At 40.3% G+C, this 27,279-nt stretch overlaps 1 protein-coding gene across 1 annotated transcript in view; it reads left to right on the top strand.

Annotated features, from left to right (window-relative positions):
• Nucleotides 1-27,279, top strand: part of LOC140197951 (low-density lipoprotein receptor-related protein 1-like) — a 2,495,129-nt gene that overhangs the window by 894,396 nt on the left and 1,573,454 nt on the right. Inside the window, exon 7 of the mRNA XM_072258609.1 lies at nt 22,816-22,978. Coding sequence (XP_072114710.1) covers nt 22,816-22,978 — 163 coding nt within the window. The remainder of the gene's footprint in view (nt 1-22,815; nt 22,979-27,279) is intronic.

Here is a 27,279-nt window from a genome sequence, read left to right as displayed (position 1 = left end):
TGTTGGAGTTGTATATGACATTGGTGAGCCCTAATTTGTAGTATTGTGTGTAGTTTTGGTCACCTACCTACTGGAAATATGTAAACAAGGTTGAAAGAGAACAGAAAACAATTACAAGGTTGTTGCCAGGTCTGGAAAAACTGAATTATAGGGAAAGATTGAATAGGTGAGGATTTTATTCCTTGGAATGTAGAAGGTTGAGAGGAGATCTGATAAGGTATACAAAATTATGAGGGGTACAGATAGTGTAAATATAAACAGGCTTTTCCACTGAAGTTGGATGGGCCTACAAGTAGAGGTCAGGAGTTAAGGGTGAAAGGTGAAAATCTTAAGGGGAACATAAGAAGAAGCTTCACTCAGAAGGTCTTGAAAGTGTGGAACGAGCTGCCAGTGCAAGTGGTGTGTGAGACTTCAACATTTAAGAGAAGTTTGGATAGGTACATGGATGGTAGGGATATGGAGGGCTATGGTCCCAGTGCATGCCTAAGTGAGTAGGCAGCTTCAATAGTTCAGTATGGACTAGATGGGCCAAAGGGCCTGTTTATTTCTATGATTCTATTTTTTTACATATTTGTATTGTGTATTGTATTGTTTATAGTAATTTTTTAAAAAACCTGGTTCTATTTCTAAACCTGATTCTATTTAAGGCAAATAAAAACAGGGTGGAGAGCCATTACGATCAGCATGGAAGAGGTGGCCTAAAGCAGTGGTCCCCAACCTTTGGCGCACTGCGGACTGGTTTAATATTGACTATTCTAGCAGACCTCGCGTGCGTTCAAGTTCAACAGTGGGCGTGACAGGGAATGAGGAAAGATGCAGCTGACTCATATCAGTTCATATCGCCGAATCATAACGTTTCCTCGCGGTCCAGTAGCACATACTTGCGCCTGGTGGTTGGGGACCACTCCACTAAAGGGCCCATTTGGGTGCTGTACATTTCTATGATTCTATAATCCTAAATTTCCTATCAAGCATTTGGTCTTCAAATGTGCTATTGAGCTTTAATGATCTATTTAAAGAGTATCTCTTGATCTGGCCTTGACCGTATGATAGTATCCCATCATTCATAGTTTCACCATTTTTGGATTGGGATAGTATTTAGCAGTGACACAGCTGGGATATTTGCTAAAAATGTAAATCAGTATAGTTGTACTTGTCAGCAACTTATGTATTTGTTAAAAATAGGGGAATATATATTTTGTGATAAAATTATTTCCGATTGAACAAATTATTTTGTAAATTTACTATGTAAAAGGTTTTCAGTAACGGTATTGGGACAACGGAATGTTCTGCTTCAGAATTCCAGTGATGCTGGTTCAATCCTCACTTCTGGTCCTGTCTGTGTGGAGTATGCATGATTTTGCTATTACGACGTTGGTTTCCTCCAGGTGCTCCAGTTTCTTCCCATATTGCAAAAGTGTGCATATTGTCACATTACATGGCCATATTTAATTGTCCGTGCTCTGTAAATGAGTGATGGAATCTGGGGGTATTTGAATGGAAATGTGGCAGAATAAAATGGGATAAGTATTGAATAGGACATGGAATATAAATGGATTGTTGCAGCAGATCTGGTTTCAGAAAGGTTTATTTCTGTGCTGAAAGCTTCCCTGACTTTACAAAAAATATATCTTCAATAATGATCATTTTAATTGCATTAAAATAAATTTCCTCCTCAAAAGAATATGATAAGAATCCATGTCTGTAAGCTATGATTTTAATTAAGTCAGATATATAGTACAAGCTTGTACTAAATGAATTGAAAATAGAATTTTTGCTTCAACATTAACTCTAATATATTCAAAGTCTAAGGCTTTATCTATATTTTTCTGCTCTTATTATGAAAATAAAAGCAATGCTTTATAGCATAGAGCATGTGCATTGTCTCTGTGTTTAATATAAACTAGGGCTGACAATTGATTTGACTTGACAAGTAACAGAAATTAGCATTACTGTTGGCTGAGCAATCAGCTTTAGACTGAAATCCCATTCACCCTTCTGGCTTTCCTCCCATATCCAATCTGCCATGTTATGCTGGTAATGCCATTGCATTGAACTGAAAAGAATAAGCTGTCGTAGTTGTAAAATTGAAAGAAGGAGAAACACAAGAACATTCTTAACTGTTCTGGTTGGCATGGTGTATTATACTGAGCACCTCCTGCCTTCGTGATTTGAATCTTGCAGCTGCATATAAGATACAGACAGGTACATGTTAAATTCTTGATGGGTGAACATTAATAACAACAATTTGCAGATTTCTTGCATTTTCCAGGCATCTGATAAGACCACTAAGCATTTATACAAGGAGTATAAAAACAAGTAACAGGTACAGAGAGAAATAAAATTTGATGCCCAAAATAATCAACAATTTAATAATTGTCATAAAATCGATTAAGAAACTGTATTTTAGAATGACAATTTATTCAGGCACCACAAAAAGGATGCGCTAGTGAACTTGAAGATACATATTGTGGAGCTCTTATGCAATCTTGAGGATTAGCAGTTCTGATTGGAAGGACAATTTATCAATTTATGGAGTAACTGATAAGTGATCTAATAATAAAAGTATTTAATTAAACTACTCATTGCAAAAAAGAGCGTTTATCCCAGCAGCATATTATGTCATAGAGCGGTGGCTGGGAACGGGCCCAAGTGCAAGACACAGACTCTGAAGTACTCGGGACAGGACTAGGATACAGGCTGAGGGCAAGGACATGGACACATAAACTGAGAACCCGGAACAGGACTGGACAAGAGAGCTAGGAGCCCGGGCTTGGACTCCAAGCCAGAGACGGGACAAGGACCCAATACCTGGGTCTTGCCTCTGGCTCGGACCCCAGAACTAGGCAAGGACGAGGCTTGGCAGGAGGCAGGAGGCTGCAGTCTTCAGGCTTGAGGCTAGAGACTAGAGGCGAGGCTTGGCAGGAGGCTGGAATCTTCAGGCTTGAGGCTAGAGGAAAAGAGACTTGAGGTGAGGCTTGGCAGGAGGCTAGAGGCTAGAGACTTGAGACGAGGCTTGGCAGGAGGCAGGAGGCTGGAGTCTTCAAGCTTGAGGCTAGAGAATAGAGGTTAGGCTTGGCAGGAGGCTAGAGGCTAGAGACTTGAGGTGAGGCTTGGCACGAGGCAGGAGGCTGGAGTCTTCAGGCTTGAGGCTAGAGGCTAGAGACTACTCCTGGGCAGGGCGCAGTACTCCTGGGCAGGGCGTGGTACTCCTGGGCAGGGCGCGGATCACCACCTGACGGAGGCAAGGGACAGGAAGGGACAGAACCAACTGCAGGTAATGGCAAGACGGCCTGGCTTACCTGACGGAGGCAAGGGACAGGAAGGGACAGAACCAACCGTACGTAATGGCAATACGGCCTGACTTACCCGACGGAGGCTAGGGACAGGAAAGGACAGAACCAGCCGTAGGGTAATAGCAAGACAGCCTGACTTACCCAGCGGAGGCAAGGGACAGGAATGGAGCTAGGTACGGGGTGGCTCCAGGACAAGACTGAAGGCGAGACGAGGCGAGAATTACCAACAAGAGCAGGCAAGGCTTTCGGCAATGCAAGGCGAAACAAGAACTTCAGGCGAGGCGAGAGTTACCGGCAAAACAAGGCAGGTGAGGAAACAGAAGGCAGAGGAAGGGATACAAGGAGTAAGGACAAGAATAATCCAGCAGCCATGCCCTGGTCTCTGAAGGTATTTATGCAGCCAGACCCAATGAGCATCAGCTGGCTCAATTAGTGCTCAACAAGATCAGAAACAGGGTAGACAGGAAATCCTGGAGCAAAGGTCAATGGACCAGACCGTGAACCGGAATACGGACTTCACGGACCAGACCATGACATATTAGTTCTTCAGTACACACCAATAATAATTGAAAAGCCTCTGTTTGCCCTGCTTTTTGTTTCTTTTAATATCAGAATATTTTACCTGAGTTCTGCAGATTGTCAACACTGATGTTCAAGATAATCAATACACTGTATTTTATGATATTTATTGGAATCAATTATCATTAATGGCAAAAAACACTGAAAAGGAATGATGTAGCCATTATGCTTATGATCTTTTGCTTTTTGGAAAACTTCGACCCATTAAATCCTAAAAGGAAAATGTCTTTACAACAGCAAACACTTGCAACGGCTGAACAATATTTTTCTCTTTCCTGCCTTCTTACAACTAATCAGTTTTTTTTCATTAAAAAAAAACAGATCATTACTTCTTGAGGTCACGTGATTGATTCACTTCATGAATACCCTCTGGTAATCTGTATTGAATCCCAATTAATCAAAGAAAAAAGAAAACGCTGCACTGTCAAGCATATCCTCAGATTTAAACCTCTTATATTCCTGTAGTTAAAAGGGATTATCTCATGGTAAAGGAATATTCAAAAAGAAGCAGGAAATTCTATCAGTGACTCATGCTCACCCAGCACCATTACCATAGAAAAACAGAATTATTAACCATGATGGTCACACTTTGCAATCTCCTTCCCTACACATTATAATTATATTCAATGTTTTTTATGAAGTGCATGGAGACAGATATTTCAAAAATTAAGTGGGCCGCTCAGCCCAATGGATTAGTCCTATTCTTCAAAGGAATCATGGCTGATTGCTATTTTTCATGAAGAGAGGCTTCTTACCTGAATTTCCAATGCTAGTATTCTCACTTGGGTCAAAAAATTAAATCAGGCAGGAACCAAAATGAACTTTGACAAAGCCTAAGAATAGTTTCTCAGTTGAACTTCATCTATTTAAACATTAATTAATGTACATGAAAATTGCCGATAATTAATAGGCTCAATCATACAATGTATTCTTTCAGCTATAGGCATGTGGCTGAACAAACTGCACAGTGAACAAGGTTGTGTGTCACGGCTATAGTCTCACAACTAGCTGTTGATTTAGTAATGTTTATATCAATGGAAAAACAATTACCCTCTGCTCTCTTTTTTTATGAATCTATACCATTAAAACTGTTCTTGAACCAGCACACCATTAGACTTCATTCATTATGTGCTGTGCCATATGACGTGGGTGGTTTTGTATCTGACCATGATTGTCCTGTACAAATTTTTCTACAGTAGATGATATTTGCCTTCTACTGGGCAGTGTCTTTACAAGACAGGTGACCCAAGCTATTATCAATACTCTTCAGAGATTTGTCTGCCTGGCTTCAGAACTTGTGATGTGCACCATCTGCTTATATGACCATCCACCATCTGCTCCCAAGACTTCATGTGTTCCTGATTGGGGGGACTAAGGAGGTGCTACACCTTGCCCAAGGGTGACCTGCAGGCTAGTGGAGAGAAGAAGCACCTTACACCTCCTTTGGTAAAGACACATCTCCACCCCACCACACAAACAGGTACACAGGGCAATCTCTATGCAAAGATTCAGTGTTTTAATTCACTTGCAGCAACAGCAATTGCAAAATGCCCATTTAATTATTTTGACCCAGAGCAGATGTGTTTTCAGTTTTGTTAGGTTGATCTTGAACATTGAAGCAGCTCGTGAATGAACTTGTCCTGATCCTTTCACCACATTTGCTTCCTAAGACTCACAGCTATTATTCACAAATCCGGACATGTAGAGTGGTCAAGCTGTTCATAATAATTTCTAATCTTTAAGGGACTTCCTGAAGATGGGTCTCAGCCCGAAACATCAACTGCTTATTCACTTACGTAGATGCTGCCTGACGTGACAAGTTCCTTCAGTGCTGTGTTGCTCTGGATTTCCAGAATCTGCAGAATCTCTTGTGTTTTAAGGCTTTCATTGTGTTTTATTCCACATTTACAAACATAATTTTTTTTAAACTTCATTATTGCATTATCTTCCAAAGGGATACAGTGTGCTTGATGTTAATGTGAGGTTAATGCATTCTTGTTAGAATCACAATTAATAGTGGTAATTATATTCTATTGGACATGTGCTTGGTGGTATGTAAGAACAAAGGCAAATTCAGGATATAGATTCTTGTAGAATGAAAGGAAGGACCTCAGATAATAGACAAAGCTCAATTTTCATTTAGAGACACAGTCCCAGGACCTCTTAAAAAATGTTTCACAGTGCATTTTGTACTTTTGACATGTGGTTACTGTTATAGAAACATAGAAACATAGAAAATAGGTGCAGGAGTAGGCTATTTGGCCCTTCGAGCCTGCACCGCCATTTATTATGATCATGGCTGATCATCCAACTCAGAACACCGCCCCAGCCTTCCCTCCATACCCCCTGACCCCTGTAGCCATATCTAACTCCCTCTTAAATATAGCCAATGAACTGGCCTCAACTGTTTCCTGTGGCAGAGAATTCCACAGATTCACCACTCTCTGTGTGAAAAAGTTTTTCCTAATCTCAGTCCTAAAAGGCTTCCCCTCTATCCTCAAACTGTGACCCCTCGTTCTGGACTTCCCCAACATCGGGAACAATCTTCCTGCATCTAGCCTGTCCTATTCCTTTAGGATCTTATACGTTTCAATCAGATCCCCCCTCAATCTTCTAAATTCCAACGAGTACAAGCCCAGTTCATCCAGTCTTTCTTCATATGAAAGTCCTGCCATCCCAGGAATCAATCTGGTGAACCTTCTCTGTACTCCCTCTATGGCAAGGATGTCTTTCCTCAGATTATGGGACCAAAACTGCACACAATACTCCAGGTGTGGTCTCACCAAGGCCTTGTACAACTGCAGTAGTACCTCCCTGCTCCTGTACTCAAATCCTCTCGCTATAAATGCCAGCATACCATTCGCCTTTTTCACCGCTTGCTGTACCTGCATGCCCACTTTCAATGACTGGTGTATAATGACACCCAGGTCTCGTTGCACCTCCCCTTTTCCTAATCGGCCACCATTCAGATAATAATCTGTTTTCCTATTTTTGCCACCAAAGTGGATAACTTCACATTTATCCACATTAAATTGCATCTGCCATGAATTTGCCCACTCACCCAACCTATCCAAGTCACCCTGCATCCTCTTAGCATCCTCCGCACAGCTAACACTGCCACCCAGCTTCGTGTCATCTGCAAACTTGGAGATGCTGCATTTAATTCCCTCATCCAAGTCATTAATATATATTGTAAACAACTGGGGTCCCAGCACTGAGCCTTGCGGTACCCCACTAGTCACCGCCTGCCATTCTGAAAAGGTCCCGTTTATTCCCACTCTTTGCTTCCTGTCTGCTAACCAACTCTCCACCCACACCAATACCTTACCCCCAATACCGTGTGCTTTAAGTTTGCACACTCATCTACTGTGTGGGACCTTGTCAAAAGCCTTCTGAAAATCCAAATATACCACATCCACTGGTTCTCCCCTGTCCACTCTACTAGTTACATCCTCAAAAAATTCTATGAGATTCGTCAGACATGATTTTCCTTTCACAAATCCATGCTGACTTTGTCCGATCATTTCACCGCCTTCCAAATGTGCTGTTATCACATCCTTGATAACTGACTCCAGCAGTTTCCCCACCACCGACGTTAGGCTAACCGGTCTATAATTCCCCGGTTTCTCTCTCCCTCCTTTTTTAAAAAGTGGAGTTACATTAGCCACCCTCCAATCCTCAGGAACTAGTCCAGAATTTAACGAGTTTTCAAAAATTATCACTAATGCATCCACTATTTCTTGGGCTACTTCCTTAAGCACCCTGGGATGCAGACCATCTGGCCCTGGGGATTTATCTGCCTTCAATCCCTTCAATTTACCTAACACCACTTCCCTACTAACATGTATTTCGCTCAGTTCCTCCATCTCACTGGACCCTCTGTCCCCTACTATTTCTGGAAGATTATTTATGTCCTCCTTAGTGAAGACAGAACCAAAGTAATTATTCAATTGGTCTGCCATGTCCTTGCTCCCCATAATCAATTCACCTGTTTCTGTCTGCAGGGGACCTACATTTGTCTTTACCAGTCTTTTCCTTTTTACATATCTATAAAAGCTTTTTACAGTCCGTTTTTATGTTGCCTGCCAGTTTTCTCTCATAATCTTTTTTCCCCTTCCTAATTAAGCCATTTGTCCTCCTCTGCTGAACTCTGAATTTCTCCCAGTCCTCAGGTGAGCCACTTTCTCTGGCTAATTTGTATGCTTCTTCTTTGGAATTGATACTATCCCTAATTTCTCTTGTCAGCCACGGGTGCACTACCTTCCTTGATTTATTCTTTTGCCAAACTGGGATGAACATTTGTTGCAGTTCATCCATGCAACCTTTAAATGCTTGCCATTGCATATCCACCGTCAATCCTTTAAGTGTCATTTGCCAGCCTATCTTAGCTAATTCACGTCTCATACCTTCAAAGTTACCCCTCTTTAAGTTCAGAACCTTTGTTTCTGAATTAACTATGTCACTCTCCATCTTAATGAAGAATTCCACCATATTATGGTCACTCTTACCCAAGGGGCCTCTCACGACAAGATTGCTAATTAACCCTTCCTCATTGCTCAAAACCCAGTCCAGAATAGCCTGCTCTCTAGTCGGTTCCTCGACACGTTGGTTCAACAAACCATCCCGCATACATTCCAAGAAATCCTCTTATAATGTAAAAGTAAATAAAAACATTGAGATTATTAAAAATATAGAGATAACAATGAGTTTGTAAAAACAAAAATAGCTCAAGTACTGGTGCAATATGAATGATTGAGGCTTTGAAAGACAGTGATGCTGATGCTTCCTTTCTGATGAAATACAAACTGATTTTTTTTAGAAGGGATTTATTTTTGTAAAGGCATTATGAAGAAAATAATTTTGATAAATGCACTTCATATTATGGAAGAATAGAATCAGGTCAATCAAAGAAAGGTATAAGATTAATTGTGCAAGATTTAGAACAGAGTCTAGAGGGAGTGTTGTACGTAGTTAGAAGTGAGGCTGTCGAAATCGCTTCCAAGCATAGTACTAAGCAAGAAATCATACTCAACATTGAACACTTTGAAAGCGGGTTAAAGGGATATGGTAAAAGTATTAGCAAAGGTGATGTCAACTACGTATTGTGGAGGAGGGTAAACTAATGGTAAACTCAGACTGATTTAGCCAAATAACTTTTTTATGAATTTTAATCGTGATATATTTTCATGTTTAACTAACCTAGTACTACTAGAGATTGAACTGGATATTTGCCTTACCCAGGGATGGTTTTATTAATGTACTTGTAATGCATTAAGTGATCTTACTGTTCAAAAGCATGTATAGTTATATATGCATGTATATGTAAAATATTTCAATGAGGATGTGCATTTAGACAAAAATACCTTTGGGTTGGTCTCACAAAACCTCCTGTAGTCTTCATTTAAATTATTCCATGTACCAGAATGAGTTAAAACCCTGGTCAAAGCCTACTTTCGAGATCTCCAGTTCTCATTGACAGCTGCAGCGTACAGCACAGCCTGGCAGCCTGTGGAGATAGGTAAATCGGCAGGTTGCACCATCTCTCCGCTGGCCTTTACCATGGCAATGGAAGGAATCATTAGAACTTCTAAATGGATAGCAGGAGCAGAACGACTGAAGTTAGGACTACACCTACCACCAATCTGAGCATTTATGGATGATTTAACCATCCTGTCAACTACTATCCCATGTACCAAACAGTTGCTTGAGAAGCTCCATTCAATCCGGAATGACAACTTAAACAAAGAAGTCTAAGAGTACTTCTCTGATCAAGGGAAGGCTGGTCGACTATGAATTCCATGTGGATGGAAAAGTAATTCCTACTGTGTCAGAAATGCTAGTTAAAAGCTTGGGTGTTATTATGATGTAAGTCTCAATGAAACAAAACAAGTAAAAATGCTGAGAGAAGAAATTGTCAAAGGGCTTAAAGGCATCGATAAGACCTTGCTGCCAGGAAACCCCACTCTCTGGTGCCTTCAGTTTGGATTGCTTCCTCGTGTGTTGTGACCACTGATTCTATATGAAGCCCCCATCACTCATGTTGAAAAGCTGGAGAAGACAGTTAGTTCCTTCATTAGGAAGTGGATGGGCCTACCAAGATTGCCAAGTAACATCTACCTGTATGGCAAAGGAGCTTTGGAATTACCTGTCACAGGGCTGACTGAAGAGTTTAAGTGTGCCAAAGTGATGTTTGAAATGACTCTCTTGGAATCTTGTGACAGTGCCGTCCAGGATATTGCCACCCAGGACGGTAACAGGGAGAAAGTGGTGTCCAGCAGAGTCAGTAAAACAGGCAAAAGCAGCACTCAGGTTTGCAGACATCGTGGGCCGGGTGCAATCTGGAAGAGGGGGCTTGGCACGGGTTCATACAGGCCCATTTGGCAAAAGGGAACAACACAAAAGCAAAGGTAAGCTATGGTGGTGGAGGAAGTACAGTGACAGGAAGAGCAGATGAGGTATGTTAGAGCAAGCTCTCAGGCAAAACAGAGACAGTGGACAAGGTGGGAATACACTGAGAGAAGAAAATTCAGCTGGAAATAATTATGGAAAAAGGAAGGAAGAAAGATTAGCTTCCTTATAAGAGCAGATTATGATGTTATCCCAACTCCCAAAAATCTGAACCAGTGGCTTGGTGAAGACCCAGCTTGTCCACTCTATGGAAGAATGGCAAACCTCAAGCACGTCCTCTCATTTTGAAAAATAAGCCTCACTCAAGGAAGATACACATGGAGACATAACCAGGTCCTCAGATGTTTGACATCCATTGTAGAGAAGCAAAGGCTGAATAACAACTCCAAGCCCCATATGACTGGAAGAACCATCATCCCCTTTGTCCAGCAAGGACAGACAGTGCCACCCTTAGTGACATGGCTGGTGTCAAGCATATCGGAGCCTACTTGTGATTGGAACGTGGCTGTCGACCTTGACAAAAGGCTAATATTTGCCCCGGAGATGGCCACTACCACCCTCAGACCAGACTTGGTATTGTGGTCCAGCAGTCTGAAGGCAGTGGTAATCTCAGAGCTGACAGTGCTTCGGGAAGATGCAGTCTGCAAGGTGTATGAGCGGAAGCTTGTAACACACGCTGAACTGGCCACAGGTGTTAAGCAGCGTGGATGGCAGGTTGCAGATTTTCCCAGCAAAGGTTGGCTGCAGAGGATTTGTGGCTACTTCCATGGTCCGATTGCTGAAGGGATTGGGAGTCTGAGGCCAGGGCCAGTGGCAAGCTATAAAAGAACTCTTGGAGGTAGCCGAGCAAAGCAGCCACTGGTTACGGATGAAGAGGAGTGATGGAAGCTGAGCCTTAAAATGACCTATGGGTGGCCAGATGTGAAGTAGGGTGCACATAGGACGCCAGGTCACACTGTTGAGCGGTCTGGAGATGTAGTGCGCATAAATTGATGGAACATCCAAGAATGGGAGTGCTATGACACGAGTTAGGATCTGCCTATCAAAGGGGTTGAAACATCTAGTCCTATGAGCTCCAACAACATAAAACAATTATTTGGAAATTACGTTTTTTACAAACATTAAAAAATCAAATTAAAATCAGTGAACTGATTCATGTTTCTGAGATGGTAACCTATGTTTGACTTCATTACAGCTTCTCATACTGTCACTTCTTAGTGTCAATCGTCTTGTTTTGCCCCGGGCAGGAAGTGATTTTGGGGATGCTGTGTGCTGAGGTTGAGTTTCTGAAACCCAGCAATTCAGTAAACTGCAGATTACTATAAATAGAGAGGCAATAACTTATTTCTTACACGGAGTTGTTTCTGTGCCAAAGGACTCATTTTATTTCAATATGCTACAGATAAATTCAGTTATACTGCTTGTCTTGTTAAGCTGGGAGTTCAATAACATCCTCTCAAATTCTTTCCTGTGATTTTTTTTGATCTGCGGTACAGTTACAGGTATAAAAATAAAAGCTAAAGAAATAAGGAAAGAGCTCATAATGTGCTTTCATAATTATGAGCATTAACAAATATGAACCATTCTTACATTGTAGAGATGTATCCTTCAATGTCATGGTTCAATTTATTTATATTCATGTTCAGTCAAGAAAGTTGTAATAGAACTCCCAAAAATAGCTGGTAATTATCACATTAGAGGAAAAGCAGATAAGATAGTTAGATCCACAAATACTTCTTCTGCATTAACCTCAACTCCCATGTCCACTTCATAAATAAAGACCACACAGTACCAACACAAGCAGCCATTTCTACCCCTTAAGCCTGGACACCCTTCACCAAGGTCATGCTTGTAGGGACCCTTCCTGTGCATGTCTGTCTTGGCTCCAATTTCTTAATACTTCAGATGGACAAAAATATATTGAGCTCAAATTAAGAAGTTTTAATTGAACCATGTTATTATTTATTAGATAAGCTAGAATCTTATTTTTTTAATTTTGCTGCAATTTGCTAACTTAGTAAGATTTTATCCCACTTCATGTGGAGAAAAACTTGTTTCCCAACATCCTTTCTGAGTTGACCCTATTTATTTTCAAGGTTTTGTTGTTCATTATTTTTGATTTCCCCATCTGCAAATAATGTTTCCTCAATAACCTTAGCAAATGCTTTCAAATTTTAAAGACACCTCTTTATCTTCTGAATATCATGGATGGGTCCTGACGAAGGGTTCGGGCCCGAAACGTCGACTGATCTTTTCCACGGATGCTGCCCGACCTGCTGAGTTCCTCCAGCGTGTTGTGAGTGTTGCTTTGACCCCAGCATCTGCAGAGTATTTTGCCTTTATCTTCTACACTCTGGCCACTTTATTAGGTGCCACCTGTACCTAATAAACTGGCCTCTGAGTGCATGTTCATGGTCTTCTACTTCTGTAGCCCATCCACTTCAAGGTTCAACATGTGCATTCAGAAATTCTCTTCCGCACTTCACTGTTCTAGCGCGTGGTTATTTGTGTCACTGTCGCCTTTCTGTCATTTTGATCCATTCTGGCCATTCTCCTCTGACCTCTCTCATTATCAAGACATTTTTGCTCACAGAACTGCTTTTCACTGGATTTTCTTTTTGTTTATCACACCCTCTTCTGTAAATTCTAGAGACTGTTGTGTGTGAATATCCCCAGAGATCCCCAGGTTTTGAGATACTCAAGCTGCCTTGTCTAGCAGCAACAATCAGACCACAAAGTCACTTAGTGCACAATTCCTCCCCATTCTGATGTCTGGTCTGAACAACAAGTGAACCTCTTGACCAAGTTTGCATGCTTTTAGTCATTGAGTTGCTGTCACATGATTGACTGATTAGATATTTGCATTATCATGCAGGTGTACCTAATAAAGTGGCCACTGAGTGTATTTCCCTATTTTGACTTCACTACCATGAAACTCAATCTCTGTTAATCAGCTCTGAAGTTTATTGACAACGCAAGAACTCATAAAACACCAGCTGATTGTGATTATCTCCACTATTAAGGTCACATAATTCTCAGCTCATTCACCTGGGTGCCAATCATGGTAAATTGTAGTTTTATGCAAATGCAAATAATATATTTGGAGATTGTCATCTAATTGAATAGAGCTTGCCACAAAACGGCCTCAGCTCAAATAAATGCTACATCCTTAATTAAGACTGAGTTCATTGGAACACTACACACTTAAATATTAGCACTTCTCTCCATGATATTCACATCGTTGCATATCCATAATTCGTTATGTGGATAGCAGAAGCAGTTTATGTAGAAATCTACCAACAGGAAAATCACTATGTCAAAAAATATTTATAATTTATAATTTTGGCAACCATTATAACTGATCAATTTAAAAATGGGATAAGAATTGTTGAGCAAGGTAGAACAGACATCCACGTGTCAGTTCCAAACATACTCTAAGTGGTTGGGCTGTGATGTTCTCCGATCTTGGCAATCCATTTGCAACTGTTTCATCAACATATGGGAAGACATCATCAGTGTGCCGTTCTCTTGTGGTGTGTCCTTAGAATGATTGCCTTTGATCACGGTTGAAACTCAACAGTGACGTAAGGGGTCAGGGTCTCATCCCTGATCAGCTGCCTGGCAAACTCCGTACATTGTCTGGAATTTTGCCTGCATTGATTTATAAATAGGATCGAAGTCTGCATGACTTTTTATAGAATTGTTTGCAGAAAACTATGCTTCTAGGAATTCTCTTACATGCCACGTGCCTGCTTGCACCGCAAGTTTCACTGATTCCCAGTCAAATTTGTGTCCCTCTCCATCTTCATCTTCATGTGGGCAAAATTCCAGACAAAGCACAGAGTTTGACATGCAGCCAGTCAGCAACGAGACCCTCTCCTGACATCACAATTGAGTTTCCATAATGACAACAAATCAATTATTGATAAAAGCCAAGCCTTTGTAGTTCACACCACAAGTGAACTATACATTGATGATATCTCCACGTATGACAAAATGTTTGCAAATGAATTGCCAAGATCGAAGAACAACTCAACCCAAACATCACCACCCAAGCTACACATTTTTCGAGTACGGAGGGGTGGCTGTGAAGTAAAAGCCAGAAAGTTGATTGGTAAAAGAGATAAAAGGCTAGAGAAGTGGGGAATATGATAGTAGAAGACAGAAAGCCATGGAAGAAAAAAAATGGGTAGAAGCACCAGAGGGAGGTGATAGGCAGATAAAGAGATAAGGTTGGAGAAGGAAATGGGAATGGGGAATGGTGAAGGAGGGTGTGGTGGGGACCATTACCGGAAGCTTGAGAAATCGATGTTCATGCCATCAGGTTGGTGGCTACCCAGGCAGAATATAGGATGTTGCACTCCAACCTGAGTGTATCCAATGTAGATTGGGAGACCACTTCACTGAGCACCTATGCTCTGTCCACCAGAAAAAGCGGGATCTTTCAGTGGTCATCCATTTTAGTTCCACTTCCCATTCCCATTCCGACATGTCACTCCATGGCCTCCTCTACTGTCACAAAGAGGCCACACTCAGGTTTGAGGATTAACATCTTATATTCCATCTGAGTAGCCTCCAACTTGATGGCATCAACATCGATTTCTCAATCTTCTGGCCTCCCCACCCTCCTTCAACATTCCCCATTCCTATTTCCCTCTTTCACCCTATCTTCTTGCCTGCCCATCACTTTCCTCGGATGCTTCTCCCCTTTTCTTCCCTCCATGGCCTTCTGTCCCCAGTTATTAGATTCCCCCTTCTGCACCCTTTATCTCTTTCACCAATCAACTTCCCAGGCCTTTACTTCACCCCTCCCCCCCCTCCCAGTTTCACTTCTCATCTTCTACCTTGTATTATCTCCTCCCCTCCCCCACCTTCTTACGCAGACCTCTCATCTTTTTTTCTCTCTCCAGTCCTGATGAAGGGTCTCGGCCCAAAATGTCGACTTTACTTTTCTCCATAGATGCTGTCTGGCCTGCTGAGTTCCTCCAATATTTTGTGTGTGTTGTTTGGATTTCCAGCATCTGCAGATTTTCTCTTGTTTATGTTAAGTATACAGCAATAGTATATTGAAGCAATACAGATGTGGACTCATCCTGAGAAGTTTACAGCATCGGATATTCTAGACTCCAGCTGTACAATTTGACTGATGAAAGGGGCATATTATACTCCAATTACTGCAATTTTCATCCAACCATGAATGTATGAATATCTTAAAGTTGGGGTTCCTGTTTCCAGGTTCTTTTGAAAGATTTGACAGCTAGTGAAACACCACTCATAGTTTTGACCACTGGTAAAATCCTGAGCTAATTTGATTTTTATATAGCCAATTATGATGTTACATTTAATATTAAAACAATATTAAAATGTTTGCAGAAATTAAAAAAGTTATTTTGAGAATCAAACTAAAACAAATAGTTTTATAAGAAGGAAGTTACTTTCTTTCTTTACTGCTGAATTCATAATTATGAACTCCATATGCATTTAAGCAGTAGAACTAAGGGGCAGTTGTTGGTTCCAAGCCTATAAATGATTTGAGACAGTTCATGTTGAGAAGTTCCTGCCATACGATCATCTAAATGAGTAAATATCTCCACATCCATTTGGAACTCTCTCCCTTCCCCCCCACCTTTTAAATCTACTCCTCAGTTTTTTTCTCCAGTCCTGACAAAGGGTTTCGGCCTGAAATGTCAGCTGTTCTCTTTTCCATAGATGCTGTCTGGCCTGCTGAGTTGCTCCAACATTCGGTGTGAGTCGCTTCGATTTCAGCATCTGCAGGTTTTCTCTTCTTTCCAATTGGAACTGTCGGAATTAAGTAGCAAAATCCAACCAATTATAGCTTGAACTGAAGTATTATGTCCACTAAAACTCATGAATATCTTTTGTTATGTTAAGGGACCAAAATTCTTTCATCGCATTTCCTATTTTAAAGTATTCAGACAGGTAACGTACTTTACAATCTCTTCCTGAATTAAATTAAAATAATGCATTTTTTATCCTGAAAGCTAGGGTAATTCGTAACTGTTTCAGTAAAGAACACCTACACTGGTTCCTGTTGCATTCTAGAGATGGCTTTCTTACATTTTGAACATAATTATTGCAATTCCTTGCTACCTGTGTAGCCTGCTTGTACTGTATGAACATCTGGTAGTCAAAGATAACAGCTGCATTTGAAAATAAAGGCACATGAGTACATGTTGGAAAAAGTTAGTCTTTAAGAGTCATGTTGTCTTTTCGGTCTTTAACAAGAAATTGTTCCTGAGATCATGTACTATGAGAAATAGTATATTGTTTATAAACCTATTTCTACATTATACAGTATAATATGGATAATCTCTAGCTTTTATATTCAGTCATCTTATTCACAAAAATAATGTAACGGTGTCGCGCTAATAACTATGCTACCATGGGCGCCACAGTAGAGTAAAACAATTAGCACAACACTATTACAGCTTGGAGATTTGGAGTTCAGAGTTGAACTCCAGCATTCTCTGTAAGGACTCTGTACATCCTTCCCATAGAATGTGTGGGTTTTTTTCCCACAGTCCAAAGATGTGCTAGTTAGTAGGTTAATTGGTCATTGTATATTGTCCCATGATTAGGCTAGGCTAGGGTTAAAGAGGGGTTGCTGGGCAGCACAGTTCAAAGTACCAGAGGGTCTGTTCTGCATTGTATCTCAATAAATAAATAATGTTATCTGGTTTTTATAAAAGACTTCTAATAAAAAGCAAATGCCAAGGTATCATTGTGAATATATTTGTTTCTGTTTATTTTATTGGTATAACATTGATCTTTTTTAGAAAGCGTGACACAGGGGCACAAATATTCAATCCACCTCATGGCACATGGAATCAGTCCAGTCCTGATTTTGTGTGCTATCTCTGAGCAGCCTGACTGTAAAGGTTTCTGCCAGATGCTCTGGGATCCTCTCATATCCTAATGTGAGGGCTGTTAGGCCGCATGTAACTAGTGTGCAAGTGAGTCATGGAATCGGGGGGGGGGCGGGGTAGATGATAAGAATGTGGGAAGAATTAAAAACTAGGATTAAATGTAGGCTTAGTGGATGGATGGTAGATGTTCAACATGGATTTAGTGAGCTGGCGGGACTGATTTGGTGCTTTCTATGATGCTATGATTCATAGAAAAAGTAAGCTCTGAAAAAAAAATACCACTTCATTTCTTATCAAAGAAATGTCTTTCAAGAAATTACTAATTAAGTAGAGACCAAGAAATTGCAAACGCTTATTGATTGAGAAAGATACAATGATATTTTAATCTTTCAACAGCTACCTTGTATGGATGGCAGTTTTGCCAGAAAATAAACCATTTTCAATCCTCTCTAACTAAGGTGTGATAAAAATAAATAAACAATGGTTAACTTCTAGTCAAGGGCATTGTTTAGAAAAATATAGGACTTAATGTTGCACGATGTTTCATGAATTGGGTTTCATACCAAAACTCTAAGAGCTGCTGACATTTCTACTTCCTGACTTAGTGGAAGTCTAATTACAAACTAATTACCTTTTCTGTCATATATTCTTCCATTTTCTTAAGTTTTTTCACCTTTTTCACTATGCTCCGTACATTCCTTTTGTCTCTATCATTTTCAAAATAGTTCTTCAACTGCAAGATTGGTTACTTGCACGAGAGGAACTATAGTTTTCTAACATTCACACTGGAAAAAAAGGTCCTCTTAAAGTCTACATTTTCAAAGAAAGATCCCATTCCACAGATAAAGATGGGATAACATCCTTGTTTCTCTTTTGCACTCCTCAATGTGTGAGGCAAAAATATTTCTGGAAATCCTCAACTGATAACAAAGGCATGCCTCTTCCTGCCAAATCAAAGAATTTTGTAAATTTGCCAATTTGTTTGCACCCCGTACTGCAAGAAGTTTAGATAGAGGAGAATTTGTTAGGTTCATTGTGGGTTATGACCGAAGGAAAAATGCCTGGAAATATTGAGCACTTCAGTGCAAGGGTGTTTATTAGCTGCATCAAAAATCAAATGTACAAAAGTCAGTGAAAATAGTGAAAATAAAACTACCAATATTTACAAAAAGTTATCTACCGCAAAACACAATAGTTGTCAAGTGTGAACTCCTGACAGCCCCAGTCTGTCTCGCTCTCTCTCTCTCTCTCTCTGAAAGCGATGAGCTCCTTTTCACTTGGCACGAGGACATACCTTACACCATACTTAATAGTGGCAACGATGGGATTACCAATCGCAAAGATGGGCATATAACCAGTACAAGAAACAGCAGAATGGCAAGGCCGCGTGTGTGTGTGAATGCATGTAATAAGGAGTGTATTTATCAACTGCTGTCATCACAGTAAGGTCTCTTAAAAAAAACACTAAGATGAATAAGTTTTCCAGGACCTGATAGCATATACATCAAGTTATTGAGAGAGACAAGGGATGACATTGCTCAGGTCTTGACCAATATCAGGTGAGCTTCCAAAAGACTGGCAAGTAATTTATGTTCTTCAATTATGCAAAAAGGGAAATAGAGATAATTCTGGAAAAAAGGATCAGTGAATCTCATGTCAGAGGTAGAGAAGATACTGAAGAAGACATTTAGGGATAGGATTATAAGCATTTGGAAAACTATGGCTTAATGTAGGATAGTCAGCATGCATGTTTTTATTTGGGGTAAGTCATATTTCATTAACTTGACTGGGGTTTTCAAGGAGGTGATGATGGTAGAACTGTAGATGTTTTCCATATACATTTTAGTAAGGCATTTAATAAGGTTCCTCATGGGAAATTCATCCAGAGGATTAAGGTGCATGGGATCCACAGTGACTGTGACTTTGACAAAGCACAGCTCTAAGTTTGCTGACGACACCATTGTCACTGGCTGAATCAAAGGTAGTGACGAATCAGCACATAGAAGGGAGAGTGCAAACCTAGATGGGCGGTGCCACACCAACAACCTCTCACTAGACCAAGGAGCTGATTATTGACTGCAGGAGGAGGAAACCAGAGATCCATGAGCCAGTCCTCACTGGGGGATCAGGGGTGGAGAGAGACAGCAGCTTTAAATTCTTCAGTGTTGTCATTTTGGAGGTCCTGTCATGGGCCCAGCACGAAAGCAGAATCAATCATCAGAGACCCCCACCACCCAGGTCATGCTCTCTTCTCACTACTGCCATCAAGAGAAGGGTAGAGGAGCCTCAGGACTCTCACCACCAAGTTCAGGAACAGTTATTTCCCTTCAACCATCAGGTTCTGAACCAGTTAACTTAACTTCACTTGCCCTAACTGTTCCCACAACCTATGGATCACTTTCAAGGATTATTTATCTCATGTTCTCGATATTTATTGTTCATTTATTTATTATTATTATTTCTGTTTGTACTTGCTCATTTTGTTGTCTTTTGTACATCACTTGTCCACCTTGTTGGGTGCATTTCATTAATTCTATTATGGTTCTTTGATTGTACATGGTGTTGTATATGGTGACACATGGAGTATGTAGTTAGATAATAAATTTACTTTGAACTTTGAATTAATTGTTCAGATTCAGAGTTGGCTTACCTTTCGAAGACAGAGGATAGTGGTTGATGGGACTTCTTCTGGCCAGAGGTCTTGGACTGTTCTGCAGGGTTCTGTACCAATACTGGGACCTCTGCTGACAATGATAAAAAATGTAGATGGGTGGGTTAGAAAGTTTGTAGTTGATACAAAGTTAAGCAGTTTTGTGGATCACATAGAAGACTGGCAATAGTTACAGTGGAATATATATCTATTGTAGACATGTATGGAGTAATGGTCAATAGATCTTACCCTAGTCAAAGTGAAGTGTTGCACTTTGGGAAATCCAATGTAAAGAAACTGTACGTTGTTAATGGTAAGAACTTTAACAGTATTGACATGTACAGTGGTAGAAACATAGAAACAATGTTGTGCCGACCATGTAACCTACTCTAGAAGCTACCTAGAGTTTCCCTACTGCATAGCCCTCTATTTTTCTAAGCTCCATGTACCTATCTAAGAGTCTCTTAAAAGACCCTATTGTATCCGTCTCTACCACCTTTGTTGAGGGTGCATTCTATGCACCCACCATTCTCTGTGTAAACAACTTAGCTCTGACATCACCCTTGTACCCATTACCAAGCACCTTAAATCTATGCCTCCTGTCATGATCTTATACACCACTATCAGGTCACCTCTCCTCCTCCAACACTCCAAGGAGAAAAGGCCAAGTTCACTCAACCTATTCTCATAATGCATGCTCTCCAATCCAGGCAACATCATTGCAAATCTTCTCTGCACTCTCTCTATAGTATCCATACCCTTAGTGTAATGAGGTGACCAGAACTGAACACAGCACTCCAAGTGGGGTCTGGCCAAGGTCTTGTATAGCTGTAACATTACCTCACGGTTCTTAAACTCAATCCCACAGTTGATGAAGGCCATCACACCATACGCATTTTTAACAAAACTGTCAACATGCAGAGCAGCTTTGAGTGTTCTATGGACATGGACCCCAAGATCTCGCTGATTCTCCACACTGCCAAGAGTCTTACCATTAATATTATATTCTGTCTTCAAATTTCATCTACCAAAATGAACCACTTCACACTTAGCTGGATTGAACTCTATCTGCCACTTCTCAGCCCAGTTCTGCATCCTATCAATGTTGCGCTGTAACCTCTGACAACCCTCCAGACTATCCACAACACCCCCAACTTTCATCAGCAAACTTACTAACTCACCCTTCTACTTCCTCATCCAAGTCATTTATGAAAATCACAAAGCTGAGGGCTCCAAAATCAGATCCCTGTGGAACAACACTAGTCACTGTCCTCCATGTAGAATATGAACCTCTACAACCACCCTTTGCCTTCTGTGGGCAAGCCAATTCTGGATCCACAAAGCAAGGTCTCCTGGGATTCCATGCCTCATTACTCTCTGAATGAGGGACCTTATCAAGTGCCTTACTGAAATCCATATACACAACATTTACTGCTCCACCTTCATCAGTGTGGTCTTGAGCTCCAAGTCCACAGCTCCCAAGAAAGTGTCCACACAGGTTGATGAGGTGGTAAAGAAGACAGATGAAATGTTTGCCTTTATAAGTCAAGGAACTGAGTTCAAGAATTGGGAAGTTATGTTAAATGTTTATTAAATTCTAGTTAGTCTGCATGTGATGTATTGCATTCAGTTTTCGTTGCCCTGTTATCAGAATTCTATGGAAGCTTTGGAGAGGATGCAGAAGACGTTTACTAAGATGCTACCTGGATTAGAGGGCTTTTGCTATAAGGAGAGGTTGAAAAAACTGGATTGTTTTCTCTGAAGCAGTAGAGGCTGATGGGAGATCTGATAGAGGTTTATAAAATTATGAGAGCAGACAGCTGGTATAATTTTTTCCCTGAAATGCCTAATACCATTTTGCACACACTTTATGTGGGAATGGATAAATTCAAAGGAGATGTGTGGGGCAAGGATTTTTTACAGAGAGTGTGTTGGGTACCTGGATGCACAGCCTGATGTGGTGGTGGAGGCAAATAAAGGCATTCAAGAAGCTCTTAGATTGCTAATGGAAGGTCCAACAGTCAAGAAGGCGGTCTCTGCAAGCGTCGTGGAACGTGTAGAGCATGACAAGACACAGAAGACGTCCTGGTCATCCACTGCACCTAGTCCCATCTTCAGCTGTCTCGACTCTTGTCTTGCCACTGGACCCAGATGGGAATTGGGAAGAGAGACTGAGGCTGACGCTGCATACTCTCCCTCACTTAGATCCAAATCATGCGCTAGTCTCGATACTATCAATGGTGTCGAGGTCTTCATCGACAATGGCAATGGACGAACATGGTAGATTGCCATATGAATCTACAGGAAATGTAAGGTTACTAACATTGTGTAGACAGAGGGACTAGTTTAGTTGGGCATTTGATTACTTAGTTTGATGGTTCAATCAACATTGTGAGTTAAAAAGCCTGTTCCTGTGGTGTACTGTTCTATGTTATATGTTTTGAATAACCCTTTTCGAATATAAATGAATAAAATTAAAATCTAAGATGGCAAACAAAGTAAACATTGAAGTTAAAAAGACCCAAAGGCAATAGAAAAACACTTCGCTTCCACTGATTTTAATGCTGTGCATTTTTTTGTAACAAAACCAAAGGTTAATCCACTTACAAGTTTTTAAAAAATAATCCTTAGGGATTTTAAAACCGAATTGTTCAAATTTTCATGTTAACTGAAAGAGTATTTATGGAAGTGTGATTCTCTATGAAAATTGGAAATTAGTTTTTTTTTACAATATTTTATTACTAGTATGTTTTCAGTGCTTGAAAACCAGACATTGAATAATGAACAGAGATCAAAGTTCTGTATTGCTGATGGAGAAGATCATTCACTTAATGAGGAAAAAATAATATTCTTGAATTTGGTTACCAAAAGATTGGCAAATATTCTAAAGTAAATTTGAGGGCATGAAAGAATACAAAATCTTTCCTGCACAGTAGTCAACCAGCCACTAAGTTGTCCAGTGTTTTGATCTGACACATTACTTTTCCTTTGGCAGATATTGAACAAATGTCCTTGGACTGGCTTACTGGAAACTATTACTTTACCGATGATGTCAGTGACCGAATATCTGTGTGCAATCAAAATGGGGTTACTTGCATTACTCTACTAGATCTGGAGCTGCACAGTCCCAAAGGGATTGCCCTCGACCCAGCCATGGGGTAAGATTATTTACTTCTATTCCATACTGTTTCCTGCACGTAGCTGAGACATCACTGAGATCAAAGTCCATATAATTCTGTATATAAGTTGACCATAAAATCAGACTTTAGCTCCTGTATTTCCATTAACTTTTATATCAAAGTAGTTTTCAAGGTATTGATGAGTGAGAACCTGTTGATAGCTGTACTGTATTTATCTGAGGTATACACTTATAGAAAGGAGAGGAAAGAAAGAACAATCGAAAGAAGAAAACTATGTACAGAGTAGGGAGTGATCTTTTTTTTACAACATATTCATTGACTTGTGAGAATAAAATCAGGCCTATGAGGTGTTATGTAGTTAAACCATTTTTCCCAGTATGAATCAATTTGTTCCAACTTATGATTAACAGATGCTGTTATCTTCTCCAATTTGTAAACTTCCATTGTAATTTCCATCCATACATTTAAAGTTGGGCTCTCCTGTGATAATCATTTCCTGGTAAGGGTCTTTTTACCAGCCACTAGCAGCATATTCATTAAATACTTATCTTTCTTCAACCAGTGTTTTAATTTCTTAGCCGAGAGTTGTCCAGCACTGTTTGGGTAACCATCTCATGTTTGGGTTTCCCAGTCAGGATGATGACATGGGAGAGTCATTTGAATGCCAGTGTTTAATGGAACAAATTATGGAACTTGGAACACAGAAGGATTTGGCAGAATAGAGCTCAAATTCTATGCCTCCCCAAATGTTCTGTTGGGCCTCAGGGGAGACAATATTTCTTTCTGAAATGAGGAAGTTTGCAGGCACAATCAGAGACCATGACAAGAGCTGATCACTGAGGCCAGCATGTTTTATATGTGTTAATCAACTTATCTTCTTACTTTGCGTTTTCAAATGCTGCAATGTATCACTGCTTCCACCAGCTAACTCTGCTAGTAAATAGATCACTTTCTCAGATACCCTGATGATTTATCCTGAAAATGCCTAATGGCAGGAGAATCCAGTGCTGAAATATGTGAGACAGTACTGGTAAAATTAGAGCACTGGTAAAATGACAGTAGTGATGAATTGTGACCTGTAGATGTACTTGTAGCAGGTTGGTACCAGATTCTGAACAGTTCTCTCAGTTCAATTCAAAGCCATTCTACTGTATTCCTGCAGCTTAAAAATTTTCTGAAAGCTTTGCCAAAAAAAACCCTGAAAATATGTTACCATTTCATCTGAATTGACATCAATGAGCGAAAAGATTTCCAGGATGGAGATGTTAAATCCTGAGAGGGGGAATTGAAAGGACGTTTACCAGGCAAGTATTTTAATCAGAGAGTAGCAGGTGCTTGGTAAACCCTGAGGAAAAATCCAGAGTTCAAGTCACTAAGGAAGAACTTATGTTGAGTTCAGCACTCACTGGCAACTCCTGCAAGGGCACTGGTGTGAACTCTATCGGTCTCTGTTGTTCCTTTGGATTCTGCATGGAGAGCAGGGAATGTGCTACATGGTGGACATCTTGTTCTCCATATTGTAGTGCTCTGCCTTGAAAATTGTCTTGTGTATCACATGAACAGCTAGGACACAATATCCCCGGTTGATCTCGACTAATGGACCGCCTGCAATATGTTGCTGGGAGTAGTGGTAGAAGCAGATACAACAGCAATGCTTAAAAGGTAAATAGACAGGCACAGAATAGAGAGATGCAGGCCATGTGTAGGCAGATTGATTAGTTTGACTGGTGTCTTGTTTAGTGCACAGATGTCAGGCCAAAGGGGCCTTTCCTGCATTGTTTGTTCAATATTCTCCATTCTGCACACAGCTCTGTAGTACATTAACACCAGAAATACTGTTCACTTGGAAAACTTCCATCAAAAGAGTCATTTAATTGCTTAAAAAGGATATTAAAATGTTACTGCAAGCATTTCAAGGTTTCCTGAGTGTTGTCAAGTTGCAAAGGTGTTCACTGATAAATTTATGAATGTTTGAAGTCAGTTTCGAACCAACGGTCCAAAGTAGACCCAATACATAGTTGTTCTGATCACGTGTGAGTTTTAAATTTCAGAACTCTTTCTATTTACTCAATGCACTTCCAACACTGATGGAAATCTACTGATATACAAGAAAATGCAGACTTAAATAGAAGGCAGAAGAATGAGAATCAGGTTTAATATCACTGGCATATGTCAGGGAGTTTGTTGTTTGGCTGCTGCAATACATAAAAAACTATAAATTACAAAAACTATATATTAAAAAATTGAAATAAATAGATAGTGTAAAAGGAGAGGAAAAAGAGTGAAGTAGCACTCACATCTAGATTCATTGTCTATTTTGCGAAACCTGATAGTGGAGGGGAAGAAGCTGTTCCTGAAACATTGAGTCTCGGTCTTTAGACTCCCATACCAAAAGACCATAAGATATAGGAACATAATTAGGCTATTTGGTCCATCGCGTCTGCTCTGCCATTTCATCTAACCAGATGCAATTTTCCTCTCAGCCCCAATCTCCTGCTTTCTCTCCATAACCCTTCATAGCCCGATCAATCAAGAATCTATCAACCTCTCCCTTAAATATACATAAAGACTTGGCCTCCACAGCTGCCTATGGCAATGAATTCCACAGATTCACCACTCTCTGGCTAAAGAAATTCCTCCTCATCGCTATTCTAAAAGGATGACCCTCTATTCTGAAACAATGTCTTCTGGTCTTAGACTCTCACACCATAGTACACATGCTCTCAACATCCACTCTATCAAGGCCTTTCACCATTCGATTGGTTTCAATGAGGTCACGCTCATTCTTCTGAATTCTAGTAAATACAGGCCCAAGAGCTATCAAACGCTCTTCATATGACAAGCCTTTCAATCTTGGAACCATTTCCGTGAACCTCCTTTGAACCCTCTCCAGTTTCAGCACGTCCTTTCTAAGATAAAAGCCCAAAACTGCTCACAATACTCTAAGCAACACACGCAAAATGCTGGAGAAACTCAGCAGGCTAGGTGGCATCTCTGGAAAAATAGTACAGTTGACATTTCAGCTGAGACCCTTCAATAGTCCAAGTGAGGCCTCACCAGTGCTTTATAAAGTCTTAACATTACATCCTTGCTATTATATTTTAGTGCTCTTGAAATGATGCTAACATTACATTTGCCTTCCTCACCACAGACTCAACCTGCAAATTATCCTTTATGGAATCATGCACAAAGACTCTCAAGTCCCTTTGCACTTCAGTTTTTTTGCATTTTCTCTCCATTTATAAAATAGTCATCCTTTCATTTCTTCTACCAAAGTGCATGACCATACACTTCCCAACACTGTATTCCACCTGCCATTTCTTTGCCTATTCTTTTAATTTGTTTAAGACCTTCTGTTGCCTCTCTACTTCCTCAAAACTACCTGCTCTGCCACCTATCTTCATATCATCTACAAACTTAGTCAGGCAAGATTGTCCCTTGAGGAAACCATGCTGACTATGGCCTACTATATCATGTATCTCCAAGTACCCCGAAACCAGGTCCTTAATAATCAACTCCAACATCTTTCCGACCACTGAGGACAGACAAGCTCGCCTATAGTTTCCTTTCTTTTGCCTCTCTCCCTTCTTGAAGAGTGGAATGACACTTGCACTTTTCTTGTCTTCTGGAACCATTCCAGAATCTAGTGATTCTTAAAGATCATTAATAATGCCTCAACAATCTCTTCATCCACCTCTTTCAGAACTCTGGGCTGTACACCATTTGGTCCAGGTGATTTATCTACCTTTAGACCTTTCAGTTTCCAAAGAACCTTCTAACTATGTTAACTTCACACACTTCATGCCCCCTCACACTTGGAACTTCTACCATACTGCTAGTGTCTTCCACAGTGAAGACTGATGCAAAGTACCTATTCAGTTTATCTGCCATTTCATTGTCCACCATTACTACCTCTCCTTCGTTGTTTTCTAGCAGTCTGATATCCACTCTCGCCTCTCTTTTACACTTCATGTATCTGAAGAAACTTTAGATATCATCTTTAATATCATTGGCTAGCTTACTTTTGTATTCCATCTTTACCTTCTTAATGATTTTTTAGTTGCCTTCTGTTGCTTTTTAAAAGCTTTCCAAAGCTCTAACTTCCAACTAATTTTTGCTCTGTTATATGACCTCTCTTTGGCTTTTATGTTGGCTTTGACTTCTCTTGTTAACGATGGTTATGTCATCTTTTCTTTAGAATACTTCTTCCTCTTTGGGATGTACATATCCTGTGCCTTCCAAATTGCTTCCAGAAATTCCATCCATTGGTGCTCTGCCATCATCCCTACCAGTGCTCTTTTACAATCAATTCTGACCAA

This window comes from Mobula birostris, chromosome 5, assembly GCF_030028105.1.
Source record: "Mobula birostris isolate sMobBir1 chromosome 5, sMobBir1.hap1, whole genome shotgun sequence".
Taxonomy (NCBI): Eukaryota; Metazoa; Chordata; class Chondrichthyes; order Myliobatiformes; family Myliobatidae; genus Mobula; species Mobula birostris.
The sequence above is the reverse complement of the archived record's forward strand: the minus strand, read 5'-3'. Positions and strand labels throughout refer to the sequence as shown.